Below are 15099 nucleotides of genomic sequence, written 5' to 3'. Positions count from 1 at the left end.
TTTCTTTTTCACCTGAATGGGGTTGTGAAAAGGGGTTGTTAAGTCTTGTTTCAATTAGCTCCCTGAGATGCTTTGCATTTTCTCTTTCTGCTTCCTACTTTTCACTTCCTCCTGCTCCGAGTTACATCATTTCTCTCCTGTCTTTTATTGATCTATCTAATTATTCTACCTTGGCGTCTTTTACGACAGTTATGGTATCTGAAATGTATTTTTATCAACCTCGATTTGCATCCTATGGTTTACTTCTGCAGTTTTTACTTAGGTAATTATTCAAATAAAGGTAAATATTTACTTGGGTCCTCCACACCAACATTACAAACTCTCGTTGATGCTTTCAGCGAGCCTCGAAATTTGTCGTCATCTTCAGAGCAAAAAATAAATAATGAAAGCAAGAGCAAAGAGAAAATTAACTTTAACAGACACTTGGATGAGATTAGATGAACTGTTCAGCGAACTAACGAACTGTTGGAAAGTTTTATTTGTAAATCCATATGAAATCTGATGAAAATATTATTGTATCCTAAAACTTGGTAACTTACTTGGTGAAGCTTCAGAACAATAGTGTTAAACTTGATAATTATCTACATAACTTTATCAGGGACTGCTGAAAGAGTCCTAAACCTTATGGGAGTTTATTGGGGTTGTAGACATAGGTGTCAACCCATGATCCTTTTGTTTCATATGGGAATTTGGGTTTAATACCTACTGGCCTCACAATATCAATTTTCTTGTCAATATTACGCAATGCAAGGTTTTTTCGTGCCCGAGATTTTACTCATCATTCTTGTAGTGTCTTTTCTAAAACCTTTTAGTTTCCAATACCTACTATGAATATTGAATTTCCTAAAAAAATCTACCTACCTAATTTTGTAACCTAAACTTCCATGTATTGTTGTATAAGGCCAGCCAGACCGTCTGATAGACCTGGGTCTCAAGCTTTTTCCGCCACACACGCTAAGACGGTCTGAGAAACCTTAATAGGTCTGAGAGATCGTCTCAGCGTGTGTGACCGGCATTAGTACTTCAAGGAAAGTTAATATAAGGAAAATAAAAAGTAACATACCTATAATATGACCCTCTCATTCTCTTTGTACCCAAACCAAATTATAGACCTTTTGAAATTATTTTTATCAACCTCGATTTGCATCCTATGGTTTACTTCTGCAGTTTTTACTTAGGTAATTATTCAAATAAAGGTAAATGTTTACTTGGGTCCTCCACACCAACATTACAAACTCTCGTTAATGCTTTCAGCGATCCTCGAAATTTGTCATCTTCAGAGCAAAAAAAAGAGAGATAATAGAGATCTGCAAAAGTTGCCGGCTGCACAGGTGACTTCGAGGGTCCAGCTTTCTTATCAACACTGGGGTGACTTAGATGTATTTCTACTCCGCCTCCATTGAGCCACTTTTGAACACCAGAATGGCGATCTTGTCCAAATAAAAATACAAGAAGTTTCCGCTCTCATGAGTGACGAACGATCCAAAGTTACGCCCCACAATACAATGCCATGTGGGTTCGTAGGTTTTGTCCAGTTGTGTCTTGATGTACATGGCTATGTCCTTTTCCACCTTGTATTTGGCAATTGCGTCCTGGGCAAACCGGATGGTTTCCTTTTCCATATCCACGGTCATGTCAGAGGCCTTGATTTTGGTTGGTTTAGAGTGAACGTTGTCTGCGTCCGCCATTTTTTCGGTTATTTCCTTTTTGTGTGTGTGTTTTGCCTATTTATAGAGGGTTATCTATGTATTTCGTTGAACTGTGTGTTTTATTGTTACTTGATAATTTTTTTATTGGTATTTATAGGTGTGCCTATCTACTTGGAACTTTTTGGTACTTGGAATTTTGGATGAGAATTTTAGAGTGAACGTTGTCTGCGTCCGCCATTTTTTCGGTTATTTCCTTTTTGTGTGTGTGTTTTGCCTATTTATAGAGGGTTATCTATTTCGTTGAACTGTGTGTTTTATTGTTACTTGATAATTTTTTTATTGGTATTTATAGGTGTGCCTATGTATCTACTTGGAACCTTTTGATACTTGGAATTTTGGATGAGAATAATTTTGAAATTTTGAACAGTTTGGTGTGAGTTATGACAGAATTTTGCTTTGATTTTCGTGATGGGGTTGGAGTGAGCTTTGGAAAAATGGTTGGCTTGTTGTAGATCATGCAGTGAAATAATTGGAAATTGGGAATGTGTTGGCTGGTAAATAATCTAGATTTGACTCATGAGTCATTTCATTTCCTTCAACCATCCTTCCAGAAATCCCAACAACAGTGAGCTCTTTTATTTCAAATAGTATAATTCAGACTAATATTTAAAATACTTTCCAACACCTTCTAACAAAAACTTTACTTGCTTTTACTTACTTTCCTTATCGATGATATGCGAATGTTTTCACATTGATGGAAGAACAAAGATCCTTGTTAAACTCTAGCACTCTAATAAGTCTAATACATCACTCTGGATGAATTTTATTCAATGAAGGCAGCTCGCTTCCTTGACTTGAAACGGTGGATGAAAGATGCTAACACAACAACATTCTAACAACTTTTCTCTCGTCTGTTTCAGGTGAAAATCTGGTTCCAAAACCGGCGCACGAAGTGGAAGAAGCACGACAACATCAGCAACGCCGAGGCGGCCGAACACAAAACCGGTTCCAAGTCCTCCGAAAACGGCAGCGCCAAAAAGTCGGCCGGGAGCAGCGCCGAAGAACACTCCTCAATGGACGGATCCGAAAGCTGCTTCAGTGAGGCCGATATGAGACTGCCCCTTCTGAGATCTCCCCTGAGTTCCCCCTCACCACATGCCGTCAGGGGGGCCCCTATTTGGTGACAAGCTAATCCGCCTACTCACAATAACCTAACCCAACAGCCTGAATGGGGCTGGGAAAAGCCAACAGCACGCGATAGCCGTAAAATGAATTTTAAAAATTGCCGCCGGGACAGCTATCTCACGTCGTCCGAGCTCATCTCAGCCCTGTTCATAAACACACCCTGAGATAGGCCATCGTCGGCCTTTTTGCGTGTAAAGTTGGCGGGAAATTCGAATTTTTGATTTTTTTTCCGCAACTTGTACGATCTGAATTCATTTTTTACTTTTTATCTTTAGTTTGCACGTTTATATTATACTTTTCATTTATATTAGCTATTAAAAACAAGCAAATTACAAAGCAAACAAAAATAAAAATATAAAATGAATTTTAAAAATTGCCGCCGGGACAGCTATCTCACGTCGTCCGAGCTCATCCTAGCCCGTTACATAAACACACCGTAAACGTTCCAGATTGTGACTTGACTTTAGGAGTGTTACGTCACTTTTAACGACTGAGGTCTTCTCACAACGTAGGTTTTACTCCTACCTTCCATTTGGTGACAAGCTAATCCGCCTACTCACAATAACCTAACCCAACAGCCTGAATGGGGCTGGGAAAAGCCAACAGCACGCGATAGCCCAGATCCCAGATGGTCACCCTTCCGTATACTAACCATGGTCAACGTTGCTCAACTTCAATGAAACATTTGGAATTGGTGCATTGAACATGTTATTGCCAATGGCTGTTCCAAATTGTAAAATACGTTTATCCGTAGGTATACTAGGTACTTAGTATGACCTATCCTGGATGGGTGATTGACCAAACACTCCGTGTCGGTGGCAAATTCGGGAGTGCACTCAGCCTTCTTTAGATAATTTAGGTTTTAATTGAAATCCCATCGACAAAGGGAGCACGGTTAACGGTAAAATTTATTCGTAACACTCTTTCTTGCCATGTAGAATTAAGTCTGGAGCAGACAAATTGTATGAACGCCGTACAACTCTTGAGTTATGCAATGTGCTTTACATTATGTTTTTTCCGTACTAAAGATAGCTAGGTTTTAGGACTTTTAGGTTATCTCTTGTTAACTACTAAAGTCTTATCGTCTCCAAAGCGAAGAGAGAAATAAGACAACGTACCAGAAATCCCGTTCCGAGAACGAAAGTCATCTGGTTAGGATAAAATCCATCTCGGGCGGATATCAAACCCGTGACCTAGCGCTTACAAAGAAGCCGCAATGGTTTAAAAGGCTGGCACCTATTTCCTTCAGATCACCCTGTTTTGTGTTTACCATCAAAAGTTTTGAACATAAATAGTTTAATAGTTTAGTTTTACATAGTTTTTATTTTATTAGTACCTACCATTTAATTTAAGTAAGTAAGTAAGTAGTAGGTACCTACCTCCTATATCTACCTACATAATTATGTATATGTAGGTACAAAACTCATACCTACCCACCTACAGGTAGGTACTAATATTCACCAATACAAGTTTGTCAATTAATAAAAGCTAGTAGGTTCATAGGTCATCCCGAGATAATTATCTATGTGACATCAATTTGACTAATTGAAGTAGGCACAAAAGGTTCCTTTTGAAATGAAACTTTTGTTTGCTGCTGTCCGCCGAATGAAATTTTGAACAATGAGTTTTTAGTCGCTGGGAGCATGGGTTGTTCGTACCGCCAAGTTTATCTTCCCTTTTCTTTAGAGAATTGGAACAACGAGGTTTTTTTGAAGAGTTTTTTCTAATCGAAGAGAGAGGGAGGGCTTGGATAGGAGAAAGCCAGTCGTTCCGACAACGAACTCTACTTGTGATGATGTTTGCCCCAAGCGGTAATCGTACCCGCATCCTAAAATTTTGTTATATGTTACCCATAAAATTAACGAGACCTTGTCTTGTAAGCGCTAGGCCGCGGGTTCGATTCCCGCCCGGGGCGGATTTTATCCTGATGGGATAATGTTCGTTCTCGGAACGGCTGGCTTTCTCCTATCCTGATGTCTTCCTTCTCTCTTCGATTTCGGGACGATAAGACCATAGCAGTTACAGTTCCCTCTGTCAAACCTCTTAAAAAGGGGGCCCCTAGTCCCCACTCTCCCGCCCCTCTAAGACTGCTAGGAAGTTCAGTGCCGATCAGTACAACGAGTGCCCCTAGTTCTTTCCTGCTGTAGTAGTTAGTCATGTGTATAGGACGTGTCATTAGAGTGTTGATGGTTGACGTAGTGACCAGTGGAAGTGACGCAAAGTGGGAAACTGGGTTGTCAGTCGTTGTAGTTTTGAGTGGTAAATTACTTCAATATTAGACTGAAAGCTCCTTGCTTCAGTAGATCAGTGGACTCAGAGTGGAATGCTAGATACTGATGGAAGGAAATTGAGAAATACCTAACGTAACACTTTTAGATCGAGGAGTTGGTAACAGAAGATATTTTAAAATGGTAGTGTTTTCCTCCGAAGCACGCCCGTCAAACCCGTGACCTAGCGCTTACAAAGAAGCCGCAATGGTTTAAAAGGCTGGCACCTATTTCCTTCAGATCACCCTGTTTTGTGTTTACCATCAAAAGTTTTGAACATAAATAGTTTAATAGTTTAGTTTTACATAGTTTTTATTTTATTAGTACCTACCATTTAATTTAAGTAAGTAAGTAAGTAGTAGGTACCTACCTCCTATATCTACCTACATAATTATGTATATGTAGGTACAAAACTCATACCTACCCACCTACAGGTAGGTACTAATATTCACCAATACAAGTTTGTCAATTAATAAAAGCTAGTAGGTTCATAGGTCATCCCGAGATAATTATCTATGTGACATCAATTTGACTAATTGAAGTAGGCACAAAAGGTTCCTTTTGAAATGAAACTTTTGTTTGCTGCTGTCCGCCGAATGAAATTTTGAACAATGAGTTTTTAGTCGCTGGGAGCATGGGTTGTTCGTACCGCCAAGTTTATCTTCCCTTTTCTTTAGAGAATTGGAACAACGAGGTTTTTTTGAAGAGTTTTTTCTAATCGAAGAGAGAGGGAGGGCTTGGATAGGAGAAAGCCAGTCGTTCCGACAACGAACTCTACTTGTGATGATGTTTGCCCCAAGCGGTAATCGTACCCGCATCCTAAAATTTTGTTATATGTTACCCATAAAATTAACGAGACCTACTTCTTTTTTTTTTTATAATTAAAAATTTTTTTTTTTTTTTTTTTTTTTTTTTTTTTTTTTTCAAGAAGTGTTGAAAGGATTTTGTATTTCTAATTAAAAGGAGATCAAATAATATTTCATGTTTTATCTTGCCAACTTAAAATTATTACTTACTTTGAGGGAACATTCAAAGAGATTTGTTTATAAAAAAATCTTTTCATACAGGTACCTATTTTATATCTTTAATCGTGTCATCTGTAGTTCGTAAATCATTTTTTTTTTTTTTTTTTTTTTTTTTTTTTTTTTTAATCTGTTTATTTTTATTTTTTAAAAAATTTTTTTTTTTTTTTTTTTTTTTTTTTTTTAATTCTATTGTTGTATTTTTACATTTTTCAGTTCTATCGGACAGAAGAATGGTCAAAAGCTTCTTGATCTTCAACTACATACTGTGTGCCATTCTGGCCAGTTTTGGCGTTTTTGGACAGGTAAGTCCTGTTTGGAATAAATTCGATCGAAAGATTCGCTAATTAATCGTTTCAAATTTGATGTAAAATACCAACCTACCTTAGGAAAAATGTTATCCTTCAAAATTCCCATTTTTTTTTTCATTTTTTTACAGATCACATTTTCTAAAGATTGGCGTCCGTCAGGAAAAAGATCGTTCAATTCCCTCCTCGCAAACGACGACTATGGAAACCATCTAAGGTCTGCCTTGGGATATGCCAAACTTGCAGAGGTAAGTTCAGAGGTCTGTCCCTTGAAATCTTCTCCTTCTTCTTCTTCTTCTGCACCTTTTCCCAATTTAATTTAACCTCGTTTATCCTACCCTTTCATATCCTCCTATCTAATGCGTCCATTCATTCTTTCTCAAGTCTTTTTCAAACATATGTGACGACTATGGAAACCATCTAAGGTCTGCCTTGGGATATGCCAAACTTGCAGAGGTAAGTTCAGAGGTCTGTCCCTTGAAATCTTCTCTTCCTTCTTCTTCTTCTGCACCTTTTCCCAATTTAATTTGGGTTCTGCGTTAACCTCGTTTATCCTACCCTTTCATATCCTCCTATCTAATGCGTCCATCCATTCTCCATTCATTCTTTCTCAAGTCTTTTTCAAACATATGCATCACCTTGTTTAGACTGCTGGGGTAAAGGGACTTTTTAGTCTCATTCGAGCAGGATAAACAAGGTATATTCTATTCTATTCTATTCTACCCGCGACCTAAGACTTACAAAGCAGGCGCACTCACTACCTTCCAAGTTAATATAATTTTTTTCTTTTTTTAAACATATGTATATATTTCCACCTCAGTTTTGGTCTCTTACTCTTCGCCTCTTTTAGTTTCTCTTCTTTTTTGCCTATGTTACTCACGTCTCTTGGTCAAAAAACAATAAAGGTAATTATTGACGGAAGTGGTATATTCGGAAGTAGGTAAATAAACAAGATTTATACATAGTAGGAAGTATGTGGCATAATCGAAGAATATGGCAAAATCAAATGTATAAAAAAAAGGTAGGTAGGTAGGTAAAGTCGGTCATTGTTTATTTATATTATTGAAATGGTATACTATAAAAAGCATTTAGTTATTTAATAACAACAAAAAATACCTATACTCTTACGGTATGTAGACTTATTGTACATACATCAGGGTTGCCATTCTTGATCTCGTTAGTGGCTTATTTGTTAGTGTGTACGGTCCTTATTAGTTAGTGTGCACGCGGTTCATTTCCTTTGTTTGTACGGGGCCTAGCCATGTCTCCCTCGAAATTTGTGCAAAAATAATAAAAGAGAAATAAGACGTCAGGATCTCATCCCCATTTTCTCCCCCCTTTCCTTCTCTCTTTCCCCTTCCCTCTCTCTCTTCCCCCTCTCTCTCTATTTCCCGCTCATCCTATTTCTATCTCTCCCCTTATTAATTTGTCAAGCATTAAAATAAATATTGTGAATTTCATAATCATTTTATACGAAGGGAAAGAAAAGAGAGGAGAAGAGAAGGTAAAAAAAAGAAAGCTCATAATTATTCGAACTGAAGACAAATAATGATTGAAATAAGAAGTAGAGATAAAGTACAAAGTCTTCCAGACTAGAAAGGGGAGAGGGAACAAAGGAAAGGAAGTGGGAAAGTTAAGAAAGATGGGAGAGGAGAGAATGGAAAGGAAACAAAGGAGTCCTGTCTTTCTTCTCTCTTCGATTTCGGGACGATAAGACCATAGCAGTTACAGTTCCCTCTGTCAAACCTCTTAAAAAAAAAAAAGTCAGTAGCAGCCATTTCAATACTCAATAGAACATGTCCTTGTTCAAAACTTCTCAATCACCCTATGATCCATTTTGTATCTCATAAAAGTTTCCCATCACCCCGTCCCCCTACCTTTGATTTCACCTGTTTTCCATTGTTCACATGAACAGTATGTATCTTCCTGGTGAAAGCTCTCCCCTGATTTTCAGACTAATTTAACAATATTTTGTCTCGTTCAATGTTTATCCTATTGTCTATCTTTGGTTCTTAAGTATTATTAATATTATTATGTACCAATTTATTATGTAGTATTATGAACCTCATTCTTAGCTTATTATACCAACTACACTTTTTTGTACTTGAATATGTGTTGTTTAGCTTTATCAGCTTTAGTCACATTCTGTGGAGAAGTATCAAGGTGCTTAGGGGCTTAAGAAATGATAATTTGAGCTAACCGGATCACTCATCGTTTTTTAGAACTGTCTTCCTGAAACCTGTTAAACTATGTAACTTTTAAGGCGACTTTTTTGCCGTTCTAGGACATCACCAGAAAATACTTGAAATCAACATTCAACCACGAGATCTGAAATCAAACAATATCCCAACACTAGAACGTCTAGAACGCGGTAACTCATATGTGTTGTTTAGCTTTATCAGCTTTAGTCACATTCTGTGGAGAAGTATCAAGGTGCTTAGGGGCTTAAGAAATGATAATTTGAGCGAACCGGATCACTCATCGTTTTTAAGAACTGTCTTCCTGAAACCTGTTAAACTATGTAACTTTTAAGGCGACTTTTTTGCCGTTCTAGGACATCACCAGAAAATACTTGAAATCCAACATTCGACCACGAGATCTGAAATCAAACAATCCCAACACTAGAACGTCTAGAACGCGGTAACTCAGAGAGAATTACGAGTCCAAATCCACTAAACGATGCTCAAAACACTCTTAAAAAATGATCAATTAAACGAACGCCTCTACATTTGAATACCTCTAACAGGTTGCGATGCTCATTCACTAAGGTGTTTAGGCACAAAGCACCGGCCAACCAATTTGACTCGTCTTCCTGTACTACGAACATTTCGTTAATTTGAAGTCCGATTTTGACAAATTACAACCGAGAGAAGAATCCATAAGAATCTATAATTTACTTCAAAAAAGCATAGGAGAGGTTCATCTGCCATGAAACTTTTATTACTTTGTAACTACGCGGCGTGTATGTTGTTTTAGTGGAGGTGGCAGCAAGCCACATAAATCACGCGATATTTGAAATATTCATTTAAAAAAATGACACAACTAAGCGAGTACGATGGTGGATTGCTTACATTTCGAGTTTGAATGAGAAAAATCTATCTCAGTTAATAACATTGGGTAGGTAGATAAGTTTGGACAGATGGCTATGGAGCTCAAGTGTTTTGAAACTCACAGTGATAAATGTGAAGATCGATATGAGAGCCGGATAGCTTTAGAAATGCCAAGTTAATAACATTGGGTAGGTAGATAAGTTTGGACAGATGGCTATGGAGCTCAAGTGTTTTGAAACTCACAGTGATAAATGTGAAGATCGGTATGAGAGCCCGATAGCTTTAGAAATGCCAAAAGGGTATCTTCCGTGAGGAATTTAGATTTAGTGCTTAATTAACTTTAATTTAGACTGTCGAATTAGGACATGTAGACCCTTTATCTCAACAGTTTAATATTGCACCAGTTTATTTAAACCATCAAAATACTTCTTATTACATAATTATTATTGCTTTATTTAGATTTTAGACTTTGGATCTAGATTTAGATTTTGGATCAAAGGATATTGGAGCTTTAATTTGAAATCTTTTCTCGGCTCAACAAATCTTCCAAAAACCTGAATAAGTCTTTGGAAAAGGGTCCAAACACAGGTGGCAAAACCTTTTGGTCAACTTTTATAGATAGACGAAAGTGGCACTTGACATTTTGAAACTGGTCTTTACGTCACCATCGCGGGTCTCAATATGGAATTACAGCACTGTTAGCAGTTAGTATTTACTGGGGTAGGTTACACCGCTAGTCTAGATTATCTGTAACAATTTTATTATTTGAGCAAAGCACTGTTACAAAATACCAGACACTACGTTAACAAATGAAATAAATGCTTAATTGCACTGATGCTAAGGCTACTCGTACAATAAAAAAAAAATAAATAAATAAATAAATAAAAATAAAAAAAAATCTTCTTCACCTTTTTCCGTGTACAGCTTGTCAATCATCCCTAACTGACATTTGGTTTGAGGCTACAAATTTTACGAGTGAATGGTCTTCGCACTCAACTTTTGCTATTTCTTTAGGGAAATTTCAGGCTGGTATCCTCCCTGTTAAAATCTCCCAGCCAGTGACGTCTCGTCTCCCAGCCAAAATTTTAATTATAACAATAAACAAATTTTAATGCATAAGTGCCCACTCTTTCGAACCACTCTCATTCAACAAAAGTAAGGTAAAAAGGATTCTACACTACAGCACTCTCTGCTAATATCCTTCTACCCACTAACAAGGAGCAAGGAGTGTAGTACCTACCTACTCATTGTCCATTTAACCATTTTATATGAAAACACATTCTGCTTTCTTTTCATTCACAGTAATATCAAGATTTCATACAAAACGGGGAAAAAAATGAAAATCCGTTTAACAATAATATTACCATAATATGAAAGTATTACCTACCTACTTGTTTTTCTCATTCAAACGATACCAAGTAGGTAGGTATTAGGTGTGTTATTGAAGCACTCGGAAAACTTTGTGTGTAAAATGAGAAGTGGTGACGAGAAAAAGTTGTGAAAAAGGAAACAATATTAAAGAGGGTAGAATTTTGTGCCCACAAAACAGCCGAGCAAATCGGTTTCCCGAAAGCCAAATAAAATAGGGAAAATCAAAGAATTTGATGGAATGGAAAAAAAGTATAGTGTGCCCACCAGTCAGATCGAACACATTCTGCTTTCTTTTCATTCACAGTAATATCAAGATTTCATACAAAACGGGGAAAAAAATGAAAATCCGTTTAACAATAATATTACCATAATATGAAAGTATTACCTACCTACTTGTTTTTCTCATTCAAACGATACCAAGTAGGTATTAGGTGTGTTATTGAAGCACTCGGAAAACTTTGTGTGTAAAATGAGAAAGTGGTGACGAGAAAAAGTTGTGAAAAAGGAAACAATATTAAAGAGGGTAGAACTTTGTGCCTACAAAACAGCCGAGCAAATCGGTTTGCCGAAAGCCAAATAAAGTAGGGAAGATCAAAGAATTTGATGGAATGGAAAAAAAGTATAGTGTGGCTGTATTTTGCCCACCAGTCAGAACACCTGACAGACCTTGGTCCATCAGACCGTCTCGTCTGAGACCGCGGGCTGAAGTTTTATGTCGTGTCGCTTTATGTTTACCGTCTGAAACTGAAGCCTTTACTGTGACCCAATTACCTACCTACTTAACCATGAACTATTGGTCTTCATTTTGAAAACTTGCGGCCAAAACAGCTTTAAATTTCAGTCAAAACTACTTCAACTTGGAGCAAAAATTACTTCAACTTCCAGCAAAAAATACTTTCGAGGAGTGATTTATGAATTTATGATGCAAAAGCATCGGTGCAAGCAAAAGTTAGGAAAGGAAAACCAATACCACCTAGGTATTTGAGAGGATCTCTATTTCAAAACTTTTTCCCTGACTGTAAGTTTTTCAGTACACTTCGTTCAACTTGGAAAATCTTCTTTTATTATTGTTTGAACTTTGACTTGCATTTTTACTTTCCTTATCCTATAGGAAGGAAAGTAATGTAATCGGGTCAAATTTTCGATGGTAAGTTTTTAGTGCCAAAACACGTTTTGAGGTCCCTAGAGCCTAAATTCAAAGTTTCAGCCATTGGTCCGTGTGTGTGTCTGTCTGTCTGTAAACAAAATATCTCGAGAACGGTAAGAGCTAGAGACTTGAAATTTGGTATGCAGTTCAAATGTGACAAGGATGCGACACTTTTGGTTAAGGTCGGTGCAACGCTTGGCGGTATTTTGCCGCTTTTTGGTGGTTTTCGGCGTAATTCATTATTATCTCGGGAACGGTATGAGCTAGAGACTTGAAATTTGGTATGTAGTCTACAAAAGTGACAAGGATGTAACTCAAAACTTTTGGTTACGATGTTAGGTGCTGCGGTTGGCGGTGTTTTGGCCGCTTTTTGGCGGTTTTCGACCGCCTTTGGCGGTTTTCAGCTATACTGACTAAACAGTTAGAGATATTGTAAAAGTTACAGTAGAAAAACACCCAAATAAGCATCATTTAATAGGATAAGGAAAGTCGTGTGATGTTCACACCAGATTTTTTATTCACCTCTCTCTGAAGGTGTCTTTCCCTCACAGCCAAGTTCACACTGCACGAAACGAATTTCCAACGAGTTGTTACGCTGTAATAGACCCCGGCGACGCTAGCAAATGGTGATATCGTTGTGTCTAGGAATTTCAACCAATAGCTCCTCAATAATTTCTCGGATGGCCACCTGTCCACATACCAACGTATCGCCCAGTCGGGGTGCACTCAGCCTCGTGAGGACAATTGAGTAGCTACTTTAATCGAGTAGCGACCAGTGGCGGCATTACCAGTGTAAAAAGATTGATGATACGAGTAGGTGAGAATTAATAGTGAAGGAGGCACTTAGTAATATTGTGTTATCCATAAAAGTTGTGAAAAAGCTCTACTTTACCACAAAGAATTTGAGATAGACTTGATTTGATATTTTGGTTGTCACTTTTCAGATTCACATCCAATCCCTGATGGCATTTCCACACCAGGGGGACAAGACGTTCCAGTCCAAATCGGACGGGTCTCTGGACGACTACATCGTCCCCTACTATAGTCCACCGTCCGATGATGACAAACTCCACTAGACCCACCCTTCTCCCTCCTCGTCACCAATTGGAGGGGAAACAATCCCACTCTCCCCTCCAATTGAAGGGGCCAAAGACCCACTCTCCTCACTAATTGGAGTTGCAACAGGTCCTCCAATGGAGTTGCTACAGGGAGGGACAAGAGAGAAACTCTCCCCTCCAATTGTAAGGGTGAGAGACCCACTGCCCCCTCCAAATGTAGGGGTAAGAGGCCTACTCTCCCCTCCAACTGTATGAATAAAAGGCCCCCTATACCCACCAATTTTAAGGACAAGAGGCCCACTATACCCACCAATTGTAGGGGTAAGAGACCCACCATTTCCACCAATTGGAGGGAAAAAAGTACTCCTCTCCCCACCCTTGAACGGAGTGTGCTACCTGTGCCTTTCTCTCCATTCGAAAAGGTTGATTGGTGCCCTTTTGGCAATACGAGTGGCTGTTCTTGAAACACACCTTGAAGTTTTTCAAAAAACTTCAAGCGCCGCTAATAATCAAAAGAAGACGAAATTTCGTTCTTTGTCTTGTAGTACATTTGTGTATTTTCCTAAGTTGCATTGTAACCAATAAAGAGTCTATGTTAAAATAATAATGTAATATTAAAATAGATATTATCTAAGTAGGTATCAATTCAGTTAAAATCAAACTTTCATAAAATATTAGGAACCTACTAGGTGTCATGTATTATAAAATATGCACCTATTCGTCCGAGAAATACATCTAAAATGAGCAGGTGGTTAAGCCATGTATGAGTGTGCTTTGGCTTTTCGTAAGTATTCACGCGTCTAATGTCTTAAAGATGTTTTAAAAAAAGGAATTAAAATTGAAAACCTTCAGATACCGAAATCAGGCTGGGTTTTAAGAAAAAGTATAAAACACCGACTACACCGATTCCCCGACAAAAAATAATAATAATAATAAAGTTGGTCTTTGGGTCAAACAAATCTCCGTTCATCTCCGACAAACAGCACAGACAATAACAAACAAACATCTCCGAAAAAAAGTAGTTATAAGAAGCAAAAAGAAAGAAAAATACCCTACGAGTACAAAATTCGTGAAAATCCGGGCAAATTGTTAGAAAATCTTGCAAACAATTTAAGAAAATCTGGCCAATATTTTAAAATATCCCGCCAACATTCCTGAAAAAAATTCAACCCCCTAAAAGACGATTAGAAGTAGGAAACCCGAACAGGTTTGGGGATCCCACTCTCCGACCTTCCCCTAGAATCAGCCCTGCCCTGATGATGAGGGAAATTGCTTAACCTCCCTCGTGTGAATTGAAAATCCGGCGAAAATAATTGAGATACTGAGAAAAGTATAAAGATACTCAGAAAAGTATAGAGGGGATTAATGAGAGAATGCTTTGAATAGAACTCCTACATAATTTATATTACACACACCGCGTTTTACATACATATTTAATGATGCATGTTACTCATTAAGTAACGGTAGCTAAGGTCTTATCGTCCCGAAGATATGGCGTTCCGAGAACGAACATTCCTCCCCGGGCGGGAATCGAACCCGCGGCCTAGCGCTTACATGGCAGACGCGCTACCAACCAGCAAACTAGGCTGGCTATATTGATCTCTGATAAAGTCTACATCAGCCTTCTACAGTTCCAAGTGACCTAAGGCAAAAAAAAAAAAAAAAAAAAATCAACCTTTGTGGGAGCAGTTTTTTTTTCCTGTCAAACTGTTTAGGTGTTTATAGTGGCAACAGTTTTTGGAACATCAAAGGCCACTTTGTTTTCAGTTCTACCTTGAAATGTCTACACAATTGAAGTGAATATGGAAAGCCAATTTTTGTTTTCGATACAGCACTAAAAACAGAATCGAAATTCAACCCACAATTCGTTGTGATTTGTTGAAATAGGTTTGAGGGAGAAGGAAAGAGATACCTATAGTCAAATTTAGGAAGGAATAAAAATACTTGTACAAGTATTTTTCATTAAAAAAATCCGAAAAAATACAGAATCATCTTAGAAGAGGACTTAGTATACCTACCTACCCGTAGAGGGAAAAAAAGAA

The 15099-nt window shown here is 37.8% G+C and overlaps 3 protein-coding genes across 4 annotated transcripts; 2 read left to right on the top strand and 1 right to left on the bottom strand.

Moving 5' to 3' along the window:
• Positions 1 to 251: 251 nt before the first annotated feature.
• LOC103517443 (dynein light chain 1, cytoplasmic-like) lies at positions 252 to 2177 on the bottom strand. 2 transcript variants are annotated; one of them, XM_026829541.1, is made up of 3 exons: positions 1937 to 2177; positions 1293 to 1737; positions 252 to 379 (listed from the first exon to the last, which is right to left on the bottom strand). In XM_026829541.1, the coding sequence occupies exon 2, from the start codon at positions 1686 to 1688 to the stop codon at positions 1386 to 1388; it is 303 nt and encodes a 100-aa protein (XP_026685342.1). In that variant the 5' UTR covers positions 1689 to 1737; positions 1937 to 2177; the 3' UTR covers positions 252 to 379; positions 1293 to 1385. The 2 variants fall into 2 exon arrangements, with proteins under 2 accessions (XP_026685342.1, XP_017302943.1); XM_017447454.2 differs by lacking the exon at positions 1937 to 2177 and having other exon boundaries at positions 1293 to 1859.
• Positions 2178 to 2191: 14 nt separating this feature from the next.
• Positions 2192 to 5147, top strand: LOC108253457 (paired mesoderm homeobox protein 2A-like). Its single transcript, XM_026829542.1, has 3 exons — positions 2192 to 2203; positions 2570 to 2822; positions 4893 to 5147. The coding sequence occupies exons 1-3, from the start codon at positions 2192 to 2194 to the stop codon at positions 4979 to 4981; spliced, it is 354 nt and encodes a 117-aa protein (XP_026685343.1). The 3' UTR covers positions 4982 to 5147.
• Positions 5148 to 6339: 1192 nt separating this feature from the next.
• Positions 6340 to 13334, top strand: LOC103517442. Its single transcript, XM_008482476.3, has 3 exons — positions 6340 to 6428; positions 6563 to 6679; positions 12944 to 13334. The coding sequence occupies exons 1-3, from the start codon at positions 6357 to 6359 to the stop codon at positions 13073 to 13075; spliced, it is 321 nt and encodes a 106-aa protein (XP_008480698.1). The 5' UTR covers positions 6340 to 6356; the 3' UTR covers positions 13076 to 13334.
• The last annotated feature ends 1765 nt before the right edge of the window (positions 13335 to 15099 follow it).

Source organism: Diaphorina citri, unplaced genomic scaffold, assembly GCF_000475195.1.
Source record: "Diaphorina citri unplaced genomic scaffold, Diaci psyllid genome assembly version 1.1 scaffold1848, whole genome shotgun sequence".
NCBI lineage: Eukaryota > Metazoa > Arthropoda > Insecta > Hemiptera > Psyllidae > Diaphorina > Diaphorina citri.
The sequence above is the reverse complement of the archived record's forward strand: the minus strand, read 5'-3'. Positions and strand labels throughout refer to the sequence as shown.